Raw genomic sequence first — 27217 nt, forward strand, 5'->3', positions numbered from 1 at the left:
TTCCCATGCGGGGGATTATCTGCTTTCTGCCTCCTTGGATGCCGCATCTTGCGCAGTTCAGACGTCAAGTAACATCGTGGCAATCCGACATACAATTTGGCTCAAGGCCTGGCAGGCGGACTTGTCCTCTAAAAAGTCTCTGACCAATCTGCCTTTTCAGGGAGTACGTCTCTTCGGATCACAATTGGATCAGATTATTAAGGACGCTACCGGAGGTACGAGTTCTCTTCTCCCCTCCAAGCCTCGCAGACCTCCTCCAAGGCGTCAGTTTCGTCCCTTTCGGACTTTCCGCCATTTCAATACGGCGGAAAACCCTTCCAACCAGCAAAGGCCACAGGCACATCAGGAAAGAAAGAAGGTTTCCTTCATGCCCACTCCGTCCTGGCGGTCCCACTCTTCCCAGGGAAGACCGTCCAGATCTAGATCTGGACGGTCTACGTCCGCATGACTACCATCGGTCTCCCGTGGGTCCCTTCCAATTGGGAGGTCGACTTCTCTTCTTCAGCGACGTCTGGCTCGCCTCAGTAGAGGACGCTTGGGTCAGAGAGGTTGTATCAACAGGATACAAAATAGAGTTCATTTCTCTTCCACGGGATCGTTTCTTACAATCCCGTCCGCCGAGGGATCCGGCCTTGGTCCCGGGGTTCGGTTCGGCCATCGCCTCTCTTCTCCGTTCCGGGGTGATTGTGCCCGTTCCCGAATCGGAACGCTTCACAGGGTTTTATTCAGACCTGTTTGTGGTGCCGAAAAAGGACGGGACAGTTCGACCCATCTTGGTTCTCAAGTTACTCAACAAGAGAGTTCGCCTTCGCCACTTCTGGATGGAGTCAGTTCGCTCGGTAATTGCTTCCATGGAGGAGCAGGAATTCATGGGTTCCATAGACGTCCAAGATGCCTATCTACATGTGCCCATATTTCCCGGACATCAGAAGTTCCTGCGGTTTGCGATTCTTCACGAACATTACCAGTTCGTCGCGCTTCCTTTCGGGCTCGCCACCGCTCCCAGAGTCTTCACAAAGATTATGGCGGCGTTGATGGCCTTGTTGAGGATCAGAGGTCTCGTTATTTTTCCGTACCTCGACGATATCCTGATCAAGGCCCCCTCCTTTCAACAGGCCCGCCTAAGTGTGGCGATCGTTCTAGACACCCTGTCCAGTTTTGGGTGGATCGTCAACCGGGAAAAGTCCTGTCTGGTCCCTACTCAACGCCTTGTGTTTCTGGGCCTTCTGTTCGACACTCGTCGGTCAAGGGTATTTCTCCCACAAGACAAGATTCTTTCCCTGCAGCAGGGCGTGCGATCATTACAGATCACACGATTTCCATCCCTCAGGACAGCCATGAGGGTCCTGGGGAAGATGGTGGCGGCGATAGAGGCAGTTCCCTTTGCCCAATTTCACGCCAGGCCACTCCAGCAGGCCATTTTGTCCAGGTGGAACAGGTCGGCTCTGTCTCTGGATCGTCCGATTCGCCTTTCCTGCCGGATCAGGCGGTCTCTCAACTGGTGGTTGACGTCTCCCCTCATTCTCTTGGGGCGGTCTTTTCTTCCCGTTCACTGGCAGATTGTCACTACGGACGCCAGCCTCATCGGCTGGGGTGCAGTGTTCCGCAATCACACTGTTCAGGGTCGATGGTCGACTCAGGAACCAGCTCTGCAGATCAATGTCCTAGAGATACGGGAGATCCATCTAGCTCTCGTCCACTGGGAAAGGCGCCTCAAGGGCCTGCCTGTCAGGATTCAGACAGACAATGCCACAGCGGTGGCGTATATCAACCGCCAAGGGGGGGACACTGAGTGTCTCAGCCCTGGCGGAAGTGTCCAGAATTCTTCAATGGGCAGAGACCTTTGTTCCAACGATTTCCGCGGTTCACATTCCCGGCGTGGACAACTGGGCCGCCGATTTCCTCAGCCGCGAGGGTCTCGCGGCAGGGGAATGGTTCCTACATCCGGAGGTGTTTCATCTGCTCTGCCGTCGGTGGGGAACCCCGGATGTAGACCTCATAGCATCTCGCCTCAACAGAAAAGTCCCACAATTCGTGTCCAGGTCTCGGGACCCTCTGGCAGTGGGCGCCGACGCTCTGGCCGTCCCTTGGTCACAGTTCGTGCTCCCCTACCTGTTCCCTCCTCTGCCTCTTCTTCCCAAGTTGTTGAAGAAAATCAAAGCAGAGGGGATTCCAGTCATCCTCATCGCCCCGAATTGGCCCAGAAGGTCTTGATTCGCAGACATTGTCAACCTTCTCGCGGACGCCCCCTGGAAGCTTCCCGACGGGCAGATCTGCTGTCTCAAGGCCCGATTTGCCACCCCAATTCTCGGTCGCTCAATTTAACGGCGTGGCTGTTGAGACCGAGGTTTTGAGACGGGCAGGATTCTCTGATCGGGTAATTCATACCGTGATCCTTGCCCGAAAGCCGCCTTCTTCGAAGATCTATTACCGTACTTGGAAAAGCCTATTTATCCTGGTGTGAGGCCAATGACATCGCGCCCTTGGTTTTTTCGCTCCCTTCTATTCTGGCGTTTCTGCAGGCAGGGCTGGATGCGGGGCTTGCTCTCAGTTCCTTGAAGGGTCAAGTTTCGGCACTGTCCATTTTATTTCAGAAAACGCTGGCCTCCCGGCCCCAGGTCAAAACCTTCCTCCAGGGTGTGGCTCACACGGTTCCTCCGTACCGAGCTCCCGTGGATCCTTGGGATCTTAATTTGGTTCTTCAGGTTCTGCAGGGTCCTCCTTTTGAACCTCTCAGGGACGTTTCCCTTTCCCTCCTTTCTTGGAAAGTGGCCTTTCTGGTGGCCATTACCTCCATCCGGCGCGTGTCGGAATTAGCGGTACTTTCTTGCCGCTCTCCTTTTTTGGTCCTTCATCAGGACAAGGTAGTTCTGCGGCCTTCGCCCTCTTTTCTTCCGAAGGTGGTATCTTCGTTTCACCTCAATGAGGACATTGTTCTGCCATCCTTCTACCCGAGCCCAGCTCACCCTCAGGAGCGGTCTTTGAACAAGCTGGACCTAGTCAGGGCATTGAGAGTCTATCTAGCCCGGACGACTTCCTTGCGGAAGTCAGACTCTCTGTTCATCACCCAGCCTCAAAGGCCACTATTGCGCGCTGGATCAGATCGGCAATTTTGGAGGCATACCGGGTCAAGCATCAAGTGGCCCCTCCAGGGATCAGAGCGCACTCTACCCGGGCGGTGGGTGCCTCCTGGGCGGTGCGCCACAGAGCTTCTGCGCTGCAGCTTTGCAAGGCTGCAACGTGGTCATCGGTTCACACCTTTGTGAAATCCTACAGGGTCCACACCTACGCTTCGGCGGACGTCAGCCTAGGTAGAAAGATTCTGCAGGCTGCGGTGGCGAGTCCACTGGCCTGATGGAAGTTTGTTTCCCACCCCAGGGACTGCTTTGGGACGTCCCATGGTCTCTGTGTCCCCCAATAAGGCGAACGAGAAAACAGGATTTTTTGGGTTGCTTACTGTAAAATCTGTTTCTCGGAGCCTTCATTGGGGGACACGGCACCCTCCCATGTTCTACAACTCCTGTTCTTATGTTTGTCGGTTTGTTACAGTTGAGTTGTTTGTTCTGTTTTCAATCTATTCTGTTACTTCTCCTACTGCTTTCTCACTAACTGAGGAACTTCCTGCCGGTCGGTGGGGTGTACACTGCGGAGGAGGAGCTAACCTTTTTTTGTGCATAGTGTCAGCCTCCTAGTGGCAGCAGCATACACCCATGGTCTCTGTGTCCCCCAATGAAGGCTCCGAGAAACAGATTTTACGGTAAGCAACCCAAAAAATCCTGTTTTTTCATTTCTGTCATACCACTTTGCATTAATTCCTGAAAATCACCTGAAGGGTTAATAAACTACCTGACTGCAGTATTCCATATGTCGGGGTGCTGTTTTTAAAATGGTGTCACTTTTGGGGGTTTTCCAATATATAAGACCGCTAAAGTCACTTCAAACCTGGATAGGTCACTAAAAAAATAAATTTTGTAAATTTCCTTGATAAAATGAAAAATTACTGCTCCATTTTTAAACCTCTTAAAATGCTAACAAAATAAAATAACATTTTACAGATGATGCTGATGTAAAGCAGACATGAGGAAAATGTTATTTATGAATGTTTTTCTGTGGTATGACTGTCTGGATTAAAGGGATAATCATTCAAAGTTTGAAAATTGCTAATTTTTTATCATTTTTCTCAAATTTCTGATATTTTTTTATAAATGACAATTGATGTTTTGTTTTTATTATAATAAATAAAAATTGATTTGATAATATATAATTAATTTTGTATGTATTTTTGGTTAAAAATAGTTTTACTCTGTCGCCTCATTGGGGGCCACAGAACCATGGATGTTATGCTGCTGTCCACTAGGAGGCGACACTATGCATAATCTGAAAAAGATTAACTTTGGCTCCTCCTCTGCAGTATACACCCCTGGACGGCGTCAGCCTTCTCCAGTTTTTGCTTAGTGTCGCAAGGAGGCACACCTGAAGATTTTTATTCTTCAACGGATTACAGATGAAAAGTGGGTCTCTACCGAGACTCCCGGCATGGCTCCTTCCTTGGCCCCCTATTATGGGGTACCCAGTTGAAGTGGAGATGGTCATTCCCCATGTCGCTCCTTCCCCAGTCCCTCGGGTACTGGTTCGAAGTCGAGATCCCCCTCCTTCCCCAACCTCTTTGGGGTCTGGGTTGAGGTCGAGGCGAGGATGAAGACCCCTGATGGTGACAGACGCACCCTGCTTAATCCCCCTCTGGGGGCATTAAGATGAGACACCACAGGTACGGTCTATATAAGGCAGCATTCTGCAGCTTAAACAGCCGGGGACCCCAGCCCCGCTGCGGGCTCCTGTTGGGGCCGGGGAAGAGTGCAGACAGACATGGCACATACAGAGACAGTCCTCCCTGCGCCCCTGTCTCTGCGGCAGCACCGGCTCCATAACGCCTCGGGGACCCCCCATACGGACACCGCTATCGCTGCTGGCCCCACCGCTACTCTCTCTCAATCCGGGGGGGGGGTCTGGTTCAGATCTGACCCCCCTCCCGGACATCCGCGCCGCCCTGGAGCCCTCCTGGGCATCAGGCTTCTAATTTAGACCACGGCTTCGGCCTAGCTGAAGCCGCCGCCTTCTCCCCGCCCCCCGGATGACGATTATGACACTATAGTATCATAGAAGAGGCGGAACGAGGCAGAAAGGGTGCGTTTTTACATAGCCCTGCGCGCCCTTTTCAGCTCTCCGCCCCATTCTTCTCCTCCTCAGCGTCCCGGTGGCCATCTTTACTGCAAGCCATCTGACAGGACGCCCACAGCAACGTCAGCAGTCTCCGGGGGGCACAGGACTGTGATTTGTTGGCTCTGGACCTAGGGGCACACTGGTGGGGTAAGATCACAGCTGGGTTCTCTTTACTCAGCTGTGAATCCATATCACCTATAAGGCTCTCCTATAGGCTCCTCTGCGCAGCCACCCCTGGAGGGTCCCTGATAGCCAGCCTCTGTGCACTATGCCGGGCTCGAGAAAGAGAACCAGGCAGGACTGTTTTTATGCATTCTGCACAGCCTGCAAAACCATTCTCCCCAGTGGTAGCACATACCCACATTGCCGGGATTGCATCCAAAACACTGGGTCCGAACCCCAGGAAGCCCCTACCAATGCTTCAGCGTTGACTACCACACCGGAATGGGCTGCTTAAATGTCAAAGTCTAAGACACAGTCCATAGATAATCTAACCTCCACACTGCTGCAGGCTCTGCAGGGGCATGTCTCGGCTATGAACGTTACCCAGCAAAAGGATAGCTTGTCTCGGGAACATGCCGTTTCCGACACTCACAAACGTAAGCGAACCCACAGGTCGCGGTCATCTGCGTCATCCCATAGCACACAGTCATGTCCCTACAGGGAGAGACACCGTGATTCCAGGTCACCTAGACCGTCACCTACCAGAGACAGACAACGCAGATCCCCACAGCGATCTCCGACCACTGCAGACCTCCACTCCACTTTGCCCACCAGTGAACGCCTTAGTGACACGCAGGATTCGAAAGGCATTTGTGACTCCGACTCAGACAACAAAACGCAGAGGTCTGCGGTACCTTGTCCCCCTAGCACTACAGCGCTAGTTGAGGACATAGTCTCTTCCATCCATCGGGTGCTGGAAATTTCTGATCCAACCCCGGAAGCCCCATAACACAAAATTTGCTTTGAAAGTGTCCTGAAACCACCTAAGGTCTTCCCTAATCACCCGGAGTTTCAGACGATACTTACTAAGCAGTTCTCCCAGACTGAGAAGAAATTTGCCAATCGCAAATATTTGGAAGCAAGGTACCCCTTCCCAGAGAAGGACACCAAGGGGTGGACAGACCTACCCGAAGTGGACCCCCCCAGTCTCTAGGCTAGCAGCACAGACCCTGCTCTCAATGCCAGATGGCTCAACCCTCAGGGACGCAGCAGACCGGCAGGTAGAACGCATGGCTCGTTCAGTTTTCGAAGCGGCAGGGGCCTCCCTGGCCCCCGCGTTCGCTTCAGTTTGGGCGGCCAAGGCCATTCTGGCTTGAGCCAAAGCATTGCAAGATGGTCTTCAAGCTTCAAATCCCGGGCTTTCGGACCAAGCGGTTCAAATTGCAGTTGTAGCAGATTACATGCTTCATGCAGCCCTGGACTCTGCAAGAGGTGTAGCGGGGATAGCAGCAAACGCCATCACGATCCGGCGTATCCTCTGGCTGCGGGAATGGAAAGCGGATGCAGCCTAAAAGAAGTCCCTCTCGCATCTCTCGTACCTTTAGTGGACGGCTTTTTGGTGAAAAGTTGGACACAATGATATCCAACGCCACTGGGGGCAAGAGTACCTCTCTCCCTCAGCTGAAATCTAAACGCACGTTCAAACGGCGTTTCCAAACACGATTCCAATCCTTTCGGAATTCTTCGGGCTGGTCCGTCTCGCGCCCAGCACAAAATCGTAACTGCTCTCCACCCAGGGTCAACCCACGGTTGGTGCAGAGGCCGGATAGGACCTGGCAGTCGAAAGGAGGCCAAGCGAAACCCAAGGGAGGAAAACCTCAGAACTTCGCTTCATCATGACTCACGAACTCCGGAAGACACCCCACCAGTAGGCGGGCGACTTCTACTCTTTCAGCAAGTCTGGCTGCCTATTACAGAAGACAGGTGGGTCAGGGAAATAGTGTCTTCCGGATACAAGATAGAGTTCACTTCCAGTCCACCAAACCGGTTCTTCCTCTCTGTTACACCAAAACCGCCAGACAAGGCTCGTGCCTTCCACCAAGCGGTCTCCTCTCTCCTTCAAGCAGGAGTCGTAGTACCGATTCCCGTGAACAAACTCTTCCGAGGGTTCTACTCCAATCTATTCGTAGTCACCAAGAAAGGAGGCAGCGTCCGGCCCATACTAGACCTAAAACAGCTCAACAAATATGTACGGGTCCGTCATTTTCGCATGGAGTCCCTTCGGTCCATCATTGCGTCCATGGAGCAGGGAGAATATCTCACCTCCATAGATATACAAGACGCATACCTGCACATACCAATTGCTTCCGCCCATCAACGGTTTCTCAGGTTCACGATCAACCAGGACCACTACCTGTTCGTGGCTCTCCCGTTCGGGCTTGCCACGGCTCCAAGAACGTTTTCCAGGGTCATGGCAGCTACCATGGATGTTCTACACTCCAGAGGCATTGTAGTCGTTCCATACCTGGACGACCTTCTCATCAAGGCTTCCACCTTCAAAGACTGCGAGGACAGTGTGTCAATCACAATCGACACTCTGAGTCGCCTGGGCTGGTTAGTCAACCTACAAAAGTCATTGACTACCCCGAGTCAGGCCTTGACCTTCCTTGGGATGCTATTCAACACTTCCAGGGGTCTGGTGCTCCTACCCAGGGACAAGACACTGTCTCTCCATCTGGGAGTTCGCATACTCCTCCGCAATCCTCCCCGATCCCTCCGGTCTGCCATGAGAGTCCTCGGCAGGATGGCAGCAGCAATGGAGGTGGTACCATTTGCCCAGTTTCACCTCAGGCCTCTTCAACTTGCCATCCTCAAGTCTTGGGACAGGAATCCCTTCTCCCTCGACAGGGAATTCCAGTTGACATCAACCAGGAGGTCCCTACACTGGTGGCTCAAGCCAACTTCGCTTGCAAGAGGAAAATCTTTTCTCTCAGGTCACTGGAAGGTCCTGACCACCGATGCAAGCCTGACAGGTTGGGGTGCGGTGCACCTACATCACAGGGCACAAGGCAAGTGGTCACCAGCGGAAACTACCTTGCCCATCAATATTCTGGAAATTCGGGCCATCTTCCTGGCACTGAGCCTTTCATCGCTTGCTGGCAGCCTCTCACATAAGAATACAGTCAGACAATGCCACGGCGGTGGCATATGTGAATCACCAAGGCGGGACCCGCAGTGCCCAGGCGATGAGAGAAGTGGCACAGATCCTCCACTGGGCGGAAGAGACGAGGTCGGTACTTTCAGCAGTCCACATCCCGGGTGTGGACAACTGGGAAGCCAACTTCCTCAGCAGACAAGGAATGGACACGGGGGAGTGGTCTCTCCATCCCGAAATTTTTCACCAGATCTGCCATCGCTGGGGGACCCCAGACGTGGACCTAATGGCATCCCATTTCAATGCCAAGGTCTCCAATTTCATGGCCAGGACCCGCGACCCGCGGTCGCTTGGAGTGGATGCCCTGGTGCAGGACTGGACCGAGTTCCTGCTTATTAACATTTTTCCACCCCTCCCCCTGATCTCCAGAGTCGTGAGGAAGATCAAACAAGAGGGAGTTCCAACCATCCTGATCGCGCCGGACTGGCCCAGACGTACATGGTACGCCGACATCGTGCAACTTACAGTAGACGCCCCCTGGCGTCTCCCCAACCATCACGACCTACTGTCACAAGGTCCGTTCTACCATCTGAACTCAGGGGCTCTCAATTTGACGGCGTGGCCCTTGAAACCTGAGTTCTAACCCAAGCAGGGCTCTCACCAGACGTCATCACAACCATGATCAGGGCAAGAAAGCCAGCCTCCGCCAAGATTTATCGTACCTGGAGAGCTTTCTTTACCTGGTGCAAATCCCGTGGACAGGTCCCACTCCCTTATTCCCTCCCGAAGGTGCTGGGTTTTCTTCAATCGGGCCTGGACGCCAGGCTATCCCTAGGCTCGCTTAAGAGCCAGGTGTCAGCGCTTTCAGTGCTTTTACAAAGGCGTATTGATAACAAGCCGCAAGTTAGGACTTTTCTCCAGCGAGTTTCCCTCTTGGTTCCCCCCTCCAGACGCCCACTGGAAACGTGGGATCTCAACCTGGTCCTGACAGCATTACAGGCACCACCTTTCGAACCCCTTAAAGAAGTCCCACTTCGCATCCTGTCACAGAAAGTTGTTTTTTCTGGCGGCAATCACCTCGCTGCGCAGGGTGTCTGAATTATCAGCACTCTCCTGCAGACAGCCTTTCCTAGCTTTTCACCAGGACAAGGTGGTTCTCCGTACAGTACCATCCTTCCTTCTGAAGGTTGTGTCCACCTTCCACCTCAATGAAGAAATTTCACTGCCATCCCTTTGCCTGGTTCCGGTTCATAGAGTGGAGAAGGCTCTGCATACGCTTGACCTCGCCAGGGCACTGCGCCGTTCTGGAATTCTGATTCCCTTTTCCTTCTTCCGGAAGGCGTTTGCAAAGGTCTGCCGGCTTCCAAAGCTACCCTTGCCAGGTGGATCAAGTCCACCATACAAGAGGCTTACCGACTTAACAATTCTCCTCTTCCGGCCGGTATCACGGCACACTCTACGCGGACAGTAGGGGCCTCCTGGGCCATTCGGCACCAGGCTTCGGCACAACAAGTGTGTAAGGCGGCCACTTGGACTAGCCTACTCACGTTTGCGAAACACTACAGAGTTCATACCCAGTCCTCAGCGGATGCGAGCCTGGGTAGACGGGTTCTGCAGGCGGCAGTGCCCCAAGTTTAGGGACCTGCTAGCACAGTATTCGTCCATTGCTTCCCACCCAGGGACTGCTTTGGGCCGTCCCATGGTTCTTTGTCCCCCAATGAGGCGACAGAGTAAAGGAGATTTTTGTGTACTCACCGTAAAATCTTTCTCTTGGCCTCTATTTGGGGGACACAGCTCCCACCCTGTTACCCTTACGGGCCATTGTTACGGTTGAGTTCTCATATTCTTTGAGCTTGTACATAGTAGCCTTCTTACAGGCATGGTTATGTTATTTCTGTTATGTTCCTCCTAATGCTTTTGCACAAAACTGGAGAAGGCTGATGCCGTCCAGGGGTGTATACTGCAGAGGAGGAGCCAAAGTTAATCTTTTTCAAATTATGCATAGTGTCGCCTCCTAGTGGACAGCAGCATAACACCCATGGTTCTGTGTCCCCCAATTAGAGGCTAAGAGAAAGAGATTTTATGGTGAGTACACAAAAATCTCCTTTTTTGTTTTTGCAGTTGGGTTTCTTTAAAATTGTTGCACCAATATATATACTGTATATTGTTTTGTTTAGCCAAAATTCATGCAAAAAAAATAAAAATGTTCCCCTCATAAGCATAAAAAAACAATCTTGCCAGCTTTGCGTCCCCACCAGTCTTATGTACTGTACTTCTGGCAAGCCAGCCATGTGACTGGCTCTAGAACTCTGTATTTATCGACTCTATTTCTACTCTTTCATTCACATACTTAAAATATTTTTCGGTCCGGTACCTATTGCGCTAACCATTTGTCTCTTTGATTTTTAGAGCAACCCATTAAGGACGTAGTGATTACCGTCCCTGCCTTCTTTAACCAGGCAGAGCGCCGAGCCGTGCTCCAGGCCGCCAAGCTAGCCGGCCTCAAGGTGCTTCAGCTCATAAATGATAACACCGCAGTGGCTCTAAACTATGGGGTTTTCCGAAGGAAAGATATTAACTCCACTGCACAGGTTTGTTTGCAAATTTTATACTTTCAAAGTACATTCCCCTGGAAACTGCACACTGAAAATCTGCTGCAACCTACAGCAGCCACATTGAGGGTGAGAGTTTCTCAATTCTCATTCAGGTGCTGCAGCAAAAAAATACACAATATAAATTGATGATATATAGAAAAAATTGTATACGAGATCCAAAATGTGCAAAAGAACTACAAAAAAATGTGACATTCTATTAATGTTTAACAATACAAAGAGGATAAAAAACAAGGACATTAAAAAGTGAGAAACCACAAGGAGGCGCCACAATCCCATACATCATGCTTTCAGGTTTGAAGGTAGTCTAAGCATAATAAAATTACTTATGAAAAAGGTCACTAACGCACTATTTGTTAAGACTGAAGACAACCCCATATGCACTTCTATAGAGAATACATTCTCCAGGAATGAGCAAAAACTAAATATCAAAAGTGATATTCTAACCAAGAAACTATGGGATGGAGGGTAGATAAATACCTGTTTAGGGACGTGAGGCACGCCAAAGACCTGACGCATGTTTCGGCTGTATAACCTTCTTCCGTAAGTTGGCTCCTTCTTTCTAACCTAATGATGGCAGCTGCTACTCTGCTCCTGCCCTATAACCTGATGGCAGCCGCCACTTGGCTCCTCCTGCCCTATAACATGATGGCAGCTGCCACTCGGCTCCTCCTGCTCTATAACATGATGGCAGCTAAGAGTCAGCTCCTCCTGCCCTATAACATGATGGCAGCTAAGAGTCAGCTCCTCCTGCCCTATAACATGATGGCAGCTAAGAGTCAGCTCCTCCTGCCCTATAACATGATGGCAGCTAAGAGTCAGCTCCTCCTGCCCTATAACATGATGGCAGCTAAGAGTCAGCTCCTCCTGCCCTATAACATGATGGCAGCTAAGAGTCAGCTCCTCCTGCCCTATAACATGATGGCAGCTAAGAGTCAGCTCCTCCTGCCCTATAACATGATGGTTTCATATGGGAATGTCATTGAATGTGTTGGTGGATTAGATATAAATGTGATGGTCTTACTGTTATACAGTCTGAACTCCCTTTAATTGTATGTCCGCCTTGTGTTCCAGAGCATTATGTTTTATGATATGGGATCAAGGAGCACAGCATGCACTATTGTCACTTATCAAACTACAAAGACTAAGGAGTCTGGCATTCAGCCACAGCTTCAAATCCGTGGTGTTGGGTAAGAAATGAGTTGTCCTTTAAAGAAATTGTGTGGGAAACATGACTGACAAAATAAATTGGTACATGTCATATTCCAAATTCTTCTCTTAGACGTTTTTTTTATACCTTAAAGTTTTGGAAAGATCTTGAAAAAAGGGCACGGCTAAGGAGTTGTACAATGCTCAGAATTTATTGAAAGTGTGCAAGTTGTTTTTCTTTTATTGGTTATATGTATGCCAGCTGGGATTTACAAAAGAGCTGGCTGCAGGACCATCGCCAGGATGAGTTGCATACAGTGGCAGGTCTCCCATGTATCCTGCCGCTCCATTCTAAGTCATGGAGGAAACCGAGCGCAGCGCTACATCTGTACCTTAGACCAGTGACTGGTCCCTGCGCTGACCAGAGTCACCATGTTTGAAATGGGCGTTAAAGAAGTTTTTTAAGCATGTAGTCACCTATTGAATGGATAGGTGATAACTGTTGGACTGGTGAGGGTCTACTCATTAGGACCCCAATTGTTTTCCAGAATGGGGAATTTTGTTCCCTTCTGCCCGCACACTACAGACTGGAAGAATTGGCTGGAGCACCTCCACTCAACTCCTCTTGGCACTGAAGTCCTCCATGTCTTCAGTGCCATAGAGGATGTAGGATACCATTATCTTAGCAGGGAAGAACATTGGACATAAGTCCCTTTTTTTTCTTTTTCTTTTTTTTTTTTTTTTTTTGAGACTCTATTGGTTTGACTCATATAGATCTACAGGCCCCCATACGCATTAGGCAGCCATCGGCTGAATGGCTACCTCTCCTGACTCCATGCAGAAGAATGCTTAGCTGGCCAAGCACTCTTAGGTTCTCTGACATTTGCTGCCAAACTGCTTTGGAGGTGGGTGTCATGATCCGGGGGTGTTTGGTTGCCTCCAGTTCTTCAGGGGATTTATTATATCCCACTTTCCAGTTCTGGTTTGGAACTTGCAGCTCTCTGGTGCCCCCTTACCCTCAGGTCAGTCAGGGAACTACACCTAGGATAAGTAGTCAGCAGAAGGGCTGCCTTGCTGTGTACTGGCTCTCTGCAGGGAGGGCAGTATGTATATTCCCAGTCCCAGGCAGGAAATACTCATGTTAAACCTAAATTCCGTCCCTGCCAAAATCTACCAAATACCCCAGAACACACTTTGCAGCCACCAGCTCCTAGTTCTGATATTAAAATCAATATCGGGTCAGGAACCAACCCACCAGTAACGTAGTTTTAGCACAGAGGACGTTGGGGGTACGTTTAGAGCAAGGAGAACAAAGCTAGTAAAGTTTTATAGATTTTACTCCAAAAAGAATAGGCAGTGTTCACAAAAGTACAAAAGATGTTACAAAGAGAGACAGATACAATATATACAGGCCATTACAAAATAAACATTGATTAAAGATGAACTTGCATACGGTATTTCAGTCAGTGGCACGCCATGTGGATTGGGGGAGGGGATCATTCCCAAATCATCAGGTCAAAATGCACAGCCTCCCCTAGCTGGTTCCCCGGGCAGAAAAACACACTCCCAATAAGGATTCATAGCCTTATACTGTTGGGTGACATCACTGGGTGGGCGGAGCTATGGAAAGCATTCCCCTGTTGAAAGTTACTAAAAAGCTTATGAGTGCCATATCTCTGGTTGAGGACCTCGGACAGAGATATCATAGGTTTGCCTATGAGTTTTCCTTCCATTTAACACTAAACATTATATCTCTAGAAATTACGGGGCAGCAGATACCAGTTTCTCAGTTCCTAGTGAGCGAGGAGATCCAAAAACGCTGTGGCGAATAGCTCTAATGATGTAGCTCTCAAAAACATAGCTTTGTGAAGAGGAATGTTTGTGAGCTCAGTGTCCTTTACAAACCAATAGGGGGGGAAGGGCAGCGTGTCATTCAAAACCAAAGGAGATGTAGCAGAGCTCTGTGTATGTGACTAAAACACTAAGAAATTACATAATATTCCTGACAGTGGGCTTATCTCCCTGAGAACGAAGGGATCGACCATCGTAAATCCAATTTGCTGGATCAAGTCAGAAGGCCCCCATACATGTTGGACTGTCCACCTATCTCTGTGAAATTAGCTGGTTCAGCTGATTTTTATCAATTATAGTCCATCGCTTTATCCGGTCTGTGTGTGGCAATCCGTCCCAAGCAAGTTATCACCTGTGAACTGCATATTGGACTATTGGTTCCCCCACTGATCGGAAGGATAGGGGACTTGTGCCAAGGCACAGCCAGGAGTCGAATAGAGTCGTTCTAGTTAACTATTACTGGCTGTTGTCTTGTGTCTAGAGGGAGAATGGGGAACACAAGTTACCCCATATTCTGACTATTGATGGGGGTCCCAAAGGGTGGGACTTGCTGAGATGTAGAAATTGAGTTCTCATGCAGCTACATGCTGATTTGTGCAGATTTGAATACCCCTTTAATGTATTCTCTACCTTGTTGGGGATATCATTTAGTATAGCATTTCTCTAAACTACTAGGCACTTGCATATTTGCTTTTCACTTTCAACAAAGTAGGTTTTTCTTACCAAAATTGCATACAGGTTTGACCGAACTCTTGGTGGCTTTGAGATAGACGTGAGGCTTCGAGATCACTTAGCCAAGCTATTCAATGACCAAAAGAAATCCAGGAAGGATGTTCGAGAGAATCCCCGGGCGATGGCTAAGCTCCTAAAAGAGGCGAATCGCGTGAAGACCATCCTGAGTGCCAACAATGATCACATGGCACAGGTACCGTACTGTAAAATTTGGAAAACTGCAAAATGTAACCATATATTACATTCACTAGAGACAGTGAACCCAAACCCTGGTCCAGCGGCCTTGCCAGAAATCTAAGGTTTTTGTTTAAGAGCGCCGAGAACCACTTCTTTGTCTTCTTTTGATTAACTATCCTGGCGTGACTTCATGCCAGGCCGGCTACTCAAAAGAAGAGCTGCAGAGACTGTCAAGCAGGAAGCGACTTACAGGGCTACCATCCAGCGGTCATGGCTGAGAGTCTAGGTCCTGGGAATTCATTTGCGCTATCGCTAATCATATATCTAATGTTTTCTTGGTGCGCAGATCGAGGGTCTTATGGATGATATTGACTTTAAAGCCAAAGTAATGCGTCAAGAATTAGAGGAGCTGTGTGCAGATCTCTTCGAAAGGGTTTCTTCGCCTGTGCAGAAAGCTCTGAGTAGTGCTGAGATGAACATGGTGAGAATGACACATGTATTTAAAATTGGTAATTTTGTATGTGTATGTATATATATAATTTTTCCCAGCGTTTTTAAGTGTGGTATTTGTCTTGATAGGATGAAATTGATCAGGTCATCATAGTGGGAGGTAGCACTCGTATTCCTAAAGTTCAAGAGCTGCTTCTTAAAGCCGTGGGCAAGTGAGTATGTCGCAGCAAAGTTCTGCTATTCTGATGACCTCCAAGTTGTTGACTCTCCCTTTTATGCAATGAAGGCCACCAGCTGGTGACTGGGTATGGGGGATGGGGGATTCAGAAACACTAGGTGATGACCTCATTCAAAACTGCAACTCATTCTACAAAAAATAATCTCTCATGCAGCGATGTCAATGGAAAAAAAAAAAGTTATGGCTCTTAGGCTGGTTTCACATTTGCGTTTTTTAGCGCTGGAAAAAAACGCTAACCTGCGCATGCGTTTTTTCCCCTATCTTTAACATGGGTGCGCATACCTGCGCGCTTGTAAGCGCATGTATGCGATTTTCATGCGCTGCGTTTTTTTGGGGTGTGCGATTGGATTTTCCAGACGCATCATGTTGCATTTTTTGGCCCTGCAAAAAAGCGCATGCGCACATATGCGCACGTTTTGCGCTAAAAATGGCCATTATAGCCTATGGATGCGCATATGTGCGCACTGGCATGCTCATGTAAGCGTTTTTTTGCATATGCGTTTTTTTTTTTTAACCATGGAATTTAGGGGTTTGAGTTAGAGTTAGGGTTAGTTAAGGGGGTTTAGGGTTAGGGTCAGGGTCAGGGTTAGGGTTGGGTTTTGGGTCAGGGTTAGGGTTTAGTATGGTTTGGTTAAGGGTTAGGGTCAGGGTTAGGGTCAGGATTAGGGTTAAGTATGGTTTTGTTAAGGGTTAGGGTCAGGGTTAGGGTCAGGGTTAGGGTTAGGGTCAGGGTTAGGGTTAGGGTCAGGGTTAGGGTTAAGTATGGTTTTGTTAAGGATTAGGGTCAGGGTTAGGGTCAGGATTAGGGTTAAGTATGGTTTTGTTAAGGGTTAGGGTTAGGGTCAGGGTTAGGGTCAGGGTTAGGGTTAAGTATGGTTTTGTTAAGGATTAGGGTCAGGATTAGGGTCAGGATTAGGGTTAAGTATGGTTTTGTTAAGGGTTAGGGTTAGGGTTAGGGTCAGGATTAGGGTTAGGGTTAGGGTCAGGGTCAGGGTTAAGTATGGTTTTGTTAAGGGTTAGGGTCAGGGTTAGTGTCAGGGTTAGGGTCAGGGTTAGGGTCAGGGTTAGGGTCAGGGTTAGGGTCAGGGTTAGGGTCAGGGTTAGGGTTAGGGTTAGTTAGGGTTTAGGGTTTGGGTTAGGGTTAAGTATGATGTGGTTAAGGGTTAGGGTTAGGGTCAGGGTTAGGGTTAGGGTCAGGGTTAGGGTTAGTAAAGTCATGGTTTGGGTAGTGTGAGGGGCCACCTAAAAATGTTGGAAAAAAACGCAAACGCGGTAAAAACGCGCTAAAAACGCATACAAACGCATAAAAACGCTGCGTTTTTTTCATGCATGCTCATAAAAATGCTTGAAAAAAACGCAGCAGTTGTATGCTTATGTAAGCGTTTTTTCAATGCGTTTTTTTGCGGGAAAAACGCGCTGCAAAAAAAAGCAAGTGTGAAACTAGCCTAAGTAGGAGGAAGTGGAATATCAAAATTTAAAAAAAAAAAAAATTGGCCACTGGGGATAATGCTTAAAATGTGTGAGGTAATTGTCAATGTAATTCACAATTTTGTCACAGGGAAGATCTTGGGAAGAACATAAATGCGGATGAAGCTGCTGCAATGGGAGCCGTTTATCAGGCTGCCGCTCTAAGTAAAGCCTTTAAAGTGAAGCCATTTGTAGTCCGAGATGCCGCTGTTTTTCCAATACAAGTAAGACTTAAGTTTTATGGATTACAGTGTGAGAAAACATCTTTCTTTCAAAAGCTTATTTTTGCTGAGTCTTCAGGAGTTCACCGCTCCGATCTCCTGGCTTACGGCTTGCTGGTGACAGTGCGCTCCTGATTGACAGTTAGCTCACCCGAACAGTGCGCTTTCTGATGCTGCAGGCAGAAGCAGCTTCAGAGTAGTTGTCTAGGGTCAGCGACGCAGCTAGCTACAAAGCAGCGCTGGCAAGCTTCATAGCACAGATCTTGAAACTGCTGCACTCCTTGCATAGGAATCTGGCCACCTCTGTTGGCAGCAGTGGCTGGTAACCTAGGCAATGGGCGGTTAACTATAGAATTAAAAATTCCTCCATTCTTGAACAGAGAGGATTTTTAATAAAAGGCAAATTGCAAAGTTCCTTGTTTTATTTTTTAACCCATTTATAATGAGACAACCCCTTTTAAGTGATGTCTTGTATCCATCAGGTGGAGTTTACGCGAGAAGTGGAGGAAGAAAACGTTAAAAGCTTGAAGCACAATAAAAGGATTCTCTTCCAGAGGCTGGCACCCTACCCGCAGCGCAAAGTGATCACCTTTAATCGATACACAGACGACTTTGAATTTAACATTAATTACGGAGACCTGAGCTTCCTTGACGCAGAGGATCTTAAGTAAGACCATAGATAAAAAAAAAAAAAATCTATTCGTTACTTGCATTAGCAATAGCGCTATGGAAATGTCAGCCGTGATAAACGTCCAACTTTTTTTTTATTTTTCTTATTGCAGAATTTTTGGATCATTGAACCTCACTACTGTTAAACTCAGTGGAGTTGGGGAGAGTTTTCAGAAGAAGGCGGACTACGAATCAAAAGGGATCAAGGCACACTTCAATATGGACGAAAGTGGAATACTCAGCCTGGACAAGGTAAGGGTTAACAAAACTCGCACATTCACAATCCTTTTCTTTTTAATGGGTTTTTCCAGTGCTGTGCTGATGACGTCTCTTCGCGACAAGTGTCTCTGTGCTTTTGTGCAAAGGTATCATGCACCTCTTTTATTCTGGATGGGTGCATGCTACCTGCTAGCAGATAGTCAGTAAAATGCCATTGGTGCGTTTCACATTTTAAGGTGTCAAAGAAAACCTTTTAGATTCAGGTGTTTCTTCATGCACACGTAGTGGATGTGTTTGGAAAATCTGTAGTGAAATGCAGAGCAGCAAGCCGAGCAGATGAGCTACTAGGTCTCCTTCTCGTAGTGGGAATTTTTCCCTACAGTCTTTTCATTATGGATTTCACCCTTTGCAATCCATCCGGTGAAGTCCCCAGCAAAATCCGCCTGTAAGAGAAGCAGAATTACAGTGGGTTTGATTCTCTGTGGAAAAGTCATAGTGGGATTTCAGTGCTAACATTAAAGCAAACTGGACAAAATTAACTTAGAATTGTTTTTCCAATCCGTTTAGGTGGAAGCTGTGTTTGAGACGCTGGTAGAAGAGAAGCCGGAGCAGGAATCTACGTTGACGAGTAAGTGACACTTTACCTGCATGAACCAGATGGTATTTCTCAATTTAATAAGCCAAAGTTTGATGGAGAATAAAGGTGGTCAAGGTAGAGGAAAATTAATTCTGGCTGCAGAATGTCAGGGTTTTTTTTTTTTTTTTTAAATATAGTCTTATACATTTATATTTTCATGTGCTGTGAATCTTTTACTTTGTCCTCTACAGAACTGGGAAATACTATATCCAGTTTATTCGGAGGAGGAAGTTCCACTACGGAAAGTAAGGAGAATGCCACAGACAGCGTCCAGGTAAGACTTTATCGCCCAAACATCACCTGCAGATCTATATATTTGGCATCTAACAAAACGACAAGCTTAGATCTGCATTTCTGGACTGGTTCCTTACACCGTTCCCTTGAATGTGGTTGAACTCTGAATCTCCACTAAACTTTTATGAAGTTTGACCTCTAACCATAGTAATCATGTTTTCATTTTTCTTATTTTATTTATACTTTACAGGAAGAAGAGGAGGTGCCAACTGAAGCCACTAAAGAAGAAGATCAAGAGTCTGCAACCCAAGCGAGTGACCAAAAGGATTCAGACGATAAAGCAGAGGACCGAAAAGCAGAAGAGAAAAAAGAAGATGAAAAAGACAACAAGGTAACCCACAAAATGCAGTTAAATTGTTCATCCATGAGTTTGCTATTGAAAGCATATCTATTGGTTAGGTAATCAACATCACATTGGTGGGAGTCCAAAACCAGGCACCCTCATTGATAATGGTTTGCAGGTCCTATGCTGGACGGATGTTAGGAGCTTGAAGATCACAGCGCTCAGTGGGTGCTCAGCTCCCAATCACTTCAACAGGAGCGGAGTTGTAGTACCAGAGAATGGCCACTACAAGGTGCTGTTGTGCCCTGGCATTGTACACTCTGTAACTTAAATGGCCGCAGGACCAATTGACGACTTCCTGGTGGAGGTGTTGCTTTTTGAACCCTCACAAATCTCATCAAAAGAATAGGCTATTAGTTTCCAAAGTCCTGTACATCCCCTTTACACTTTTTATGATCAACTGCTGGATTATTACTAAAATTCTATGGTTTATTGACTCTGGTAGGACACTAAGGAAACAGACGAAACTGCAAAAGAAGCAGAATCTGCAAAGCCACCGGAAGAACAGGCAAAAAAACCCGCTGCTCCTAAGAAGCAGAAGCTTGTCGATGAGATCGGAGCCGATCAGACCATTAATGATATACCAGATCTTAATGAAGAAGATGTGAAGAAATCTGTTAAAAAGTGAGTATATTAAGAAAAGATCCGAAGACTGTGAAGTGCAGGGTAACTGTTATCTCTGTACCTTAGAATGGACATGTGATCGTTTACGGAGAACAGAATACCCCTTTAAATGTTTCCATGATTTGTTCCTAAGTTTGTAAATTGGAAAGAAGTCTTTACTCCCTTTCCTCTTAGAGTAAAATTCTGAATGTAAAGTCCTCTGAAATGTGACTATGAAGAATAACCTGTCCTTTTGCTTCTAGGTTGCAGGAGCTCACTGAGCGAGACTTTGCGAAACAAGAACGAGAAAAAGCTGCAAATACTTTAGAAGCTTTTATTTTTGAGACGCAGGTATGAAACCTTTATTTACGTGCGAGTGGGTTGTTTTTCTGTATATTATTGAAGACCTATCCTTAGAATAGGTCATCAATGTCAGATTGGAGGAATCCCAAGTGATCAGCTGTGTCTTATCTCCGTCATAGCGTTCAATGCTTGGTGGCAATTCTCAGGTACTGGGAGCTGATCTACACCACCTGGCAGCATCTACGACACATTGATTGGAGCTGCGCTCTTCAGCCTAGTTCAGTGCTTACAATATGTATACAGCTCTGGCTAAAAATTAAGAGACCACCACATTAAAACCCTGTCATGGACAGCCCATTCTTCAGACCTGAACCCCATTGAAAACCTCTGGAATGTAATCAAGAGGATGATGGATAGTCACAAGCCATCAAACAAAGAAGAACTGCTTACATTCTTGCGCCAGAAGCAGTGTGAAAGACTGGTGGCAAGCATTAAAGCTGTGATTAAAAATCATGGTTATTCCACAAAATATTGATTTCTGAACGCTCCTTAGTTACAACATTAGTATTGTTGTTTCTAAATGATTATGAATTTGTTTTCTTAGCATTATTTGAGGTCTGAAAGCACTGTTTGTTTGTTTTTTTTCAATTTTGACCATTTCTCCTTTTCAGAAATAAAAAAACAAAATTTATTGCCTGGAAATTCAGAGACATGTCAGAAGTTTATGGACTAAAAGAACAATTTACATTTTACTCAAAAATATACCTATAAAGAGAAGAATCGGACTAACTGAACATTTGGAAATGGTCTCTTAATTTTTGCCAGAGCTGTATATGTTAATTCATGATCTTACAATAATGTGTCCTCTTATTGCCTTTAGGATAAACTAGAGCAAAATGAGTTCCGTAAAGTGTCTACAAAAGATCAGAGGGAGGAGATCTCCAGTAAGCTTAGCCAAGCCTCAACCTGGCTGGAAGAAGAGGGATACACAGCAACTACTAAGGTACTGGGTTAAAAATGGGATGGAAAGGTATATTCTGGTTATATCTTATTCTAATCATTTGATATGGACGCTATTGTTTTTTTATTTAAATGAATGCACTTTTTTTTGCAAGGATTTCATAAAGAAATGCTCGACCATTTCTCTTCTACAGCCTCTATGCATAACGGTATCTATTCTATTATTTCTAAACACTGTTTTTCGGTGATTCCTTTGTATCCCCATTCATACTGCACCCACACACAAATTATACACCGTTTGAAAGGTAAACTTGCCCCCTTCAGCAAGAAAATAGCCAAACAAACCACACATCCACGATTTGATCACAAAATACAATGACCTGCAGGTGGCACCACAGTACCCCAAAGCACACTACCACAAAGCTGCTCCACACACACACGATACACCATTTGAAAGGTAAACTTGCTCCCTTCAGCAAGAAAACAGCCAAACAAACCACACATCCACGATTTTATCATTTAGTGCAGTTTAAACATTCATTTTCATAAACCTGCAGAAAGACACAATGACCTGCAGGTGGCACCTCATCCAGAAATTTTTTTTGGCCTCTACTTATCAAAACAATTTATTGTATTACCAATCTACATATATAAATACCTGTCTGTGTTCATCAGCTCATGAAATACATTTACATTTGACCAGCTTGCTTTTTCTGAAATTGCCTGCGCCCCCGACGACCAATGTGCAAAAATTTTGCACGGGCCAAGCTAGTATAGCAGAATGAGTGAAAAGTGACATTTCCCAGTTAGTGGCAGGATCGCTTTGCATCTCTAAACTTATTTAGGACAACTTAAGTTAACTTTTAAATGGTCAATAAATCACATTGGATATAAAAGTTGCAGACCATCAGAAGAGCTCACTAGAGTCACTGGTATATCATTCTCCTGTCTATTTACTGTTATACTGTAGAAGCCAAATTTTTAAGAAAAACCCTTCTGCAAAAAAATGCTTTTTAACCAAAAGATGCATTTAATTAAAAATAAAATCTTGCATAACTGTCTCTTTTTAAGACCTGGTACAGTAATGTATTGTGCACTTCTTATAGAACGTAAAGCATTCATGGTTTGAATGTAGTTAATCATATTACAAGGGAATTTGGGCATTACATCCATCAAGTTGAAGCGGGCAGGTACAAGTCGCTCCAAAGCCACTCAAACCTTTTTTTTTTCCCTGTGCCCAACTCTTTTTTTAAAACTTGAAGTGTTGCAGTTTTTTCTGATTCTGATGAGGACCTCCTGTTGCTGGTTCGTGCTGTCCATGCACCCGATATGACAGGTTCAGATTAAGGTGGAATTTTCTTATGATAATTGAAAATAATTATCAGTCATATTTATTGCAGGAGCTGAAGGATAAGCTAAGCGACCTGAAGAAGGCGTGCAAGTCATTATTTTTCAAGGTTGAAGAGCGGAGAAAGTGGCCGGACAAACTTACAACTCTGGATAGTTTGCTCAATCATTCTTCTATTTTTCTGAAGTATGTGAACTGTGTAGAAGTAGATTTTACCAGTGGGTACGGAGAGCCCTCACTATAATTTAGCAGGGGTTTCATACTGCTGAAAAGGGCACTTGTCAGTGCCGATGCCCACGGTTTCAGATCTCTTCTCATTTCTTATCAAATTTTTTTTTTTTTCCCCTTTTCTCTTTTAGGAGCGCTAGAATGCTCATTGATGAAGACCCCATATTCACAGATGTTGAGCTAAATACACTGGAAAAGCTTATTAATGACACCTGGGTAAGAGAAGATGGATTTTCAGGGGATCAGTGAAAGTTTTATTATAAATGACATGACAAAATAACATAACTTCTCACTGCCATTCTAGTAGCACAACTCTGTTGCTCCCCACCTGTCTTACAATCTGTCGGTGGTAACGTTCTGATTGCCGGGGGGTCCCGCTGCTGCAAATGGGGCTCTGAAATGCAGAGCAGAAGGTGGATGGTTGATAGTAGTTTTGTATTGAATTTATTAACTTTTTCTACTTTCTACATAGATATGGAAAAATGAAACTCTGGCAGAGCAAGCCAAATTACCAGCCACCGAAAAACCAGTCTTGTTGTCTAAAGACATTGAGCAAAAACTAGCAGCATTGGACAGAGAAATTCAGTACCTGCTAAACAAAGCAAAGTTTTCCAAGCCTAAGCCCAAGCCTAAGAGTAACACCACGAAATCGGACAACAATGGCGAAAAGAATACAACGGACACTGTTGAGAAAACTATAAAAGAGGGCACGGAAGGTTAGTGACTATTAAAACTTGTTTTTTTTTTTTTTTTGCCCTCTGTTAGGACTTTTTTTTTTTCTTTTCACCCTTATGCTTTATTCATATTGGTGCCATGGTTGATATAGTGGATCTCATTAACTACCTCTGACTTCTAGTGAATATATAGATTTATATTTTATTTCTTTTACACAGAGCCACCAAGTGAGCCTGAGCCTGCACCGGAACCTCCAGTGGAAGAGAAGATCTTAGAAATATCCGGTTCTGAAGCAGGTAATCCGGGGCATGCACAAGAATTTTAATGCTCTGGTCACATTGTACGATTGTGAGTATGTAAGTTATGTATCAATGAATGTGCAGTGTATTGAGCAGGAATAATGCAACTCTCGACTCTTCCATAAGGAACAGATGTTGCTTCAGGGGCTTATACAGATTGTTTTATGGTATAGCACAAGTCTAAAAAACGTGGGACATTTGGGAAAGATGGTGAGCTCTGTGAGACCGAATCTGATACCAGTGCGGTCCTCTAATGCAGGGTTCCCCAACTCCAGTCCTCAAAGCCCACCAACAGATCATGTTTTCAGGATTTCCTTAGTATTGCTCAGGTGATAATTGCTTCAACTGTGCAATATAAAGGAAATCCTGAAAACATGATCTGTTGGTGGGCCTTGAGGACTGGAGTTGGGGAACCATGCTCTAATGGAAGCCACTGGTGTAACAAGTCCATTCATGACATTTCTTCTCCATCACCTGTGAGTGATACTATTGAAAAATGGAGACACTGTAACCTTGCAGAGCAGGGGGCTGAGTGCTGAGGAGCAGAGGACCGAAAAGTCACCAACAATTGGCTGACCCTATAACTGCAGAATCCAGACCTCCTCTAGTATAACATCAGCATAAACATTGCGCCCTTGCCGGGAGCTTCATGGCCGAGCATCTGCATGCAGCCGTACATCACCAAGCACAGTGCCGAGTGTCGGATGTAGTGGTTTAAAGCCGCCACAACTGAACTCTGAAGGAGATGTGTTCTGTGCAGTGACGGATCACACTTCTCTATCTGCGTCTTATGGAGAAGTCTGGGTTTGGTGATTCCAGGAGGATGTTACCCCCTGACTGCATTGTGCCCATTGTACAGATGGTGGAGGAGGATAATGCTATGGGCTGTTATTAGGGGGCGGCCATTTAGTACCGGTGAAAGGAAATCTTAAACTTCAGCACAAGACATTGTAGACAGTTTTAGCGTCTGGCTTTGTGGGAACAGTCTTCTGGTCCCGATCACTGAGCCCAGTGCACAAGGTCCATACAGACATTGAGGGGGGGGAGAACATGTGCGGTCGCCCAGATCCCGGACCTCAGCCCCGTCCAACACCTATAATAGAGATTGTGAGCCCGGCCTCCCCCCAACATCAGGGTCTGACCCCACAAATGGTCTTCTGACTAAAGGGGCAAAAAATTCCCAAAGACTCCTCCAAAATCTTATAGGAGTTCTTCCCAGAAGAGCGGGAGCCATTATGTCTGCAGAGGAGTGACTCTATATTAATGTCTGTGCTGACATGCTGCTGATGTCTTATCCACAGCACTGCTCAATATATGCTGTGAATATTCTCTGCACCGTCCAAAATTTCTCATGCACAAAGCTGGTTCTGTAAAACGCAGCAAATGGACCCTAAGGACTCGTGAAAACTGCATTGCCGTCTATTATATGTGATATTGTTCCAGTCACCTGTGGCCATTCCGTTCTAATTATTGATTCTCTCTCCATTTTCTTTGGTTCTTTCTTGTACCAGAATCGACAACGCCGAAATCTCCAGAAGAGAACGAGAAGACCGAGTTATAACCCTGTGACATCCTCAATCTACGTTGGCACTCATATTTATTGACATTACTTTTTTGTAATGGACCCTGAATGGATTCAGACAAACTGAACTTTATTTTTGGTTACTTTTTTTTTTTCTTTTCAAAACAAAAAAAGACAACTGTTCTTCAGATGTATATTTCTGTCCTGTCCGAGCAATGTTAGAAAGTTTTTGTTACCTTTTGTGTGTTTTGTGTTTTATTTAACTCTGGGTGTACACAGGAAGACGCAGAATGTTTGCTGAAAAAAAAATTAGTCACAATGCTTTGTGCTTCAAGATTTTTCAACTAACTTCTCCTCGTTTTAAGCAACGGCCGTGAAACATAGTCTACAACTGAGACCGGCTAATAACTAACGAGATTACACCAAAAAGAAATGCCTTCGATTCTAAAGAACGTGTCTGTGTCCTAAAATTCTCCCTCCAGATGGTTAACGGTGATGAGAAATATTTGCTACCTGCAATAACTTTTAGGTTAGTGTCTCCTCTCTCCTTCAGCTGCTTTATAGTATTAAACTTTCCTAAAAGTCCACTTGCAAGGATGGGATGGAGGAAGAGGGGGGGGGACTAGTGCATGGTCTGTTTGTCCATGTTCTTTGGGTGACTTATTAGGAAGTTGAAAAGGGAAAACTTGGCAAAAAGAAAAAAAAAAACCCAGGCACTTTGGATCACATCCATAGAGCCCGTGAGTCCTGGTCACTTTTCTCTGCACATATTCGTATTTCTCTGTGCACTTGACAAATGTTTCCATAGGGTCCCATGTTCTTTCGGTGTCTTTGAGGCTGATAAATAATTTCATCGGCTATAGAGATGACAAAATAAATTTGCAGGACCCTGGTGCAGTGGTCAGTTCATCATTCCTGTGGCAGCAGGAACTGTCTCCTACCTATCTTTTTTATTTTTTTTATTTTTTTTTTTTTACTAAGTGGCTTGGCATAATGCACACACGATATACACCAAGCCATGTAATTAAAAGAGCAGGGGGGGTCCGGTCCAGTAGTCACTGACTGCTGGACCAGGATCCTGCACATTGACTCCACCATCTCTGGTCAACTACTGTATGGGAGGAGAAAAAGAAATATCAATAAATTATGCAGTTTACTTTTTACCCTTGGAAACTTTTGCGCTCTGAATATCTGGTATGCTTTAACTGTAACATCCATTGAAGGTATATGTTATATCTCTTGCAAACGCAGTGTGAATAGACCCACTGGCACTAGTTCCTGGACCCCTTTAGCTTCACCTAAGGATTTCCATTAAAATGGGTTGTGTAGTAGTAATAATAAACATGTCACCTACCTATGCATGAGATTAAGCATAGAGCTTACTGTTATCAGAGTCCACCTATCCTAATAACGGAGGACCCAAATAGCCTTCTGTGAATGGAGCGGTAGTGAGCATGTGCGACCGCTACGCCTATAGACAGTGAATGGAGCAGTGGTCACACATGCTCACTACTGATCCAGTCATAAGAGGGACTTTAAGCAAGTGTGTCCTGGGTATATTCTGGTCGGGGTGCTGTAACTATACAGTGTAGGTGAGTCGCATTCTGCTTCTTGCATCAGTCGCCTATTTTCTTTATTTTGTCTTCTTTAGCAATCAAATCTAATATTGGGTCTATTTAAATTTGTTTTTGGCACTTAGATATTTTTTTTCTCCCCATACAATTCAAGAAAACTTGGCTTGTGGTGAGTGATGTCCTTTCCAGTTCCCACTTGCGCTACACATAAGCTGCAATAGCCACTGTCATGTAAGACATGGGTACAATGTGCGTCAAGCTTTGTAGCCTTATTCATAGAATCTATGTGTGTTGTTTTTTTTTTTTTCTTTGATTTGCTGTGGTTATTT

At 46.0% G+C, this 27217-nt stretch overlaps 1 protein-coding gene across 1 annotated transcript in view; it reads left to right on the top strand.

Moving 5' to 3' along the window:
- Positions 1–26206, top strand: part of HYOU1 (hypoxia up-regulated 1) — a 42080-nt gene extending 15874 nt beyond the window's left edge. The window contains exons 7-25 of the mRNA XM_073585276.1: positions 10727–10908; positions 12004–12119; positions 14668–14854; positions 15185–15319; positions 15418–15500; positions 17085–17217; positions 17697–17881; positions 17997–18135; positions 18670–18730; positions 18931–19013; positions 19224–19364; positions 19822–20000; positions 20243–20330; positions 21163–21285; positions 22643–22776; positions 22950–23034; positions 23291–23534; positions 23712–23789; positions 25304–26206. Coding sequence (XP_073441377.1) covers positions 10727–10908; positions 12004–12119; positions 14668–14854; positions 15185–15319; positions 15418–15500; positions 17085–17217; positions 17697–17881; positions 17997–18135; positions 18670–18730; positions 18931–19013; positions 19224–19364; positions 19822–20000; positions 20243–20330; positions 21163–21285; positions 22643–22776; positions 22950–23034; positions 23291–23534; positions 23712–23789; positions 25304–25353 — 2426 coding nt within the window. The 3' untranslated portion in view covers positions 25354–26206. The remainder of the gene's footprint in view (positions 1–10726; positions 10909–12003; positions 12120–14667; positions 14855–15184; positions 15320–15417; positions 15501–17084; positions 17218–17696; positions 17882–17996; positions 18136–18669; positions 18731–18930; positions 19014–19223; positions 19365–19821; positions 20001–20242; positions 20331–21162; positions 21286–22642; positions 22777–22949; positions 23035–23290; positions 23535–23711; positions 23790–25303) is intronic.
- The last annotated feature ends 1011 nt before the right edge of the window (positions 26207–27217 follow it).

This window comes from Dendrobates tinctorius, unplaced genomic scaffold (assembly GCF_039654945.1).
Source record: "Dendrobates tinctorius isolate UK_male_01 unplaced genomic scaffold, ASM3965494v1 ptg000086l, whole genome shotgun sequence".
Classification (NCBI taxonomy): domain Eukaryota; kingdom Metazoa; phylum Chordata; class Amphibia; order Anura; family Dendrobatidae; genus Dendrobates; species Dendrobates tinctorius.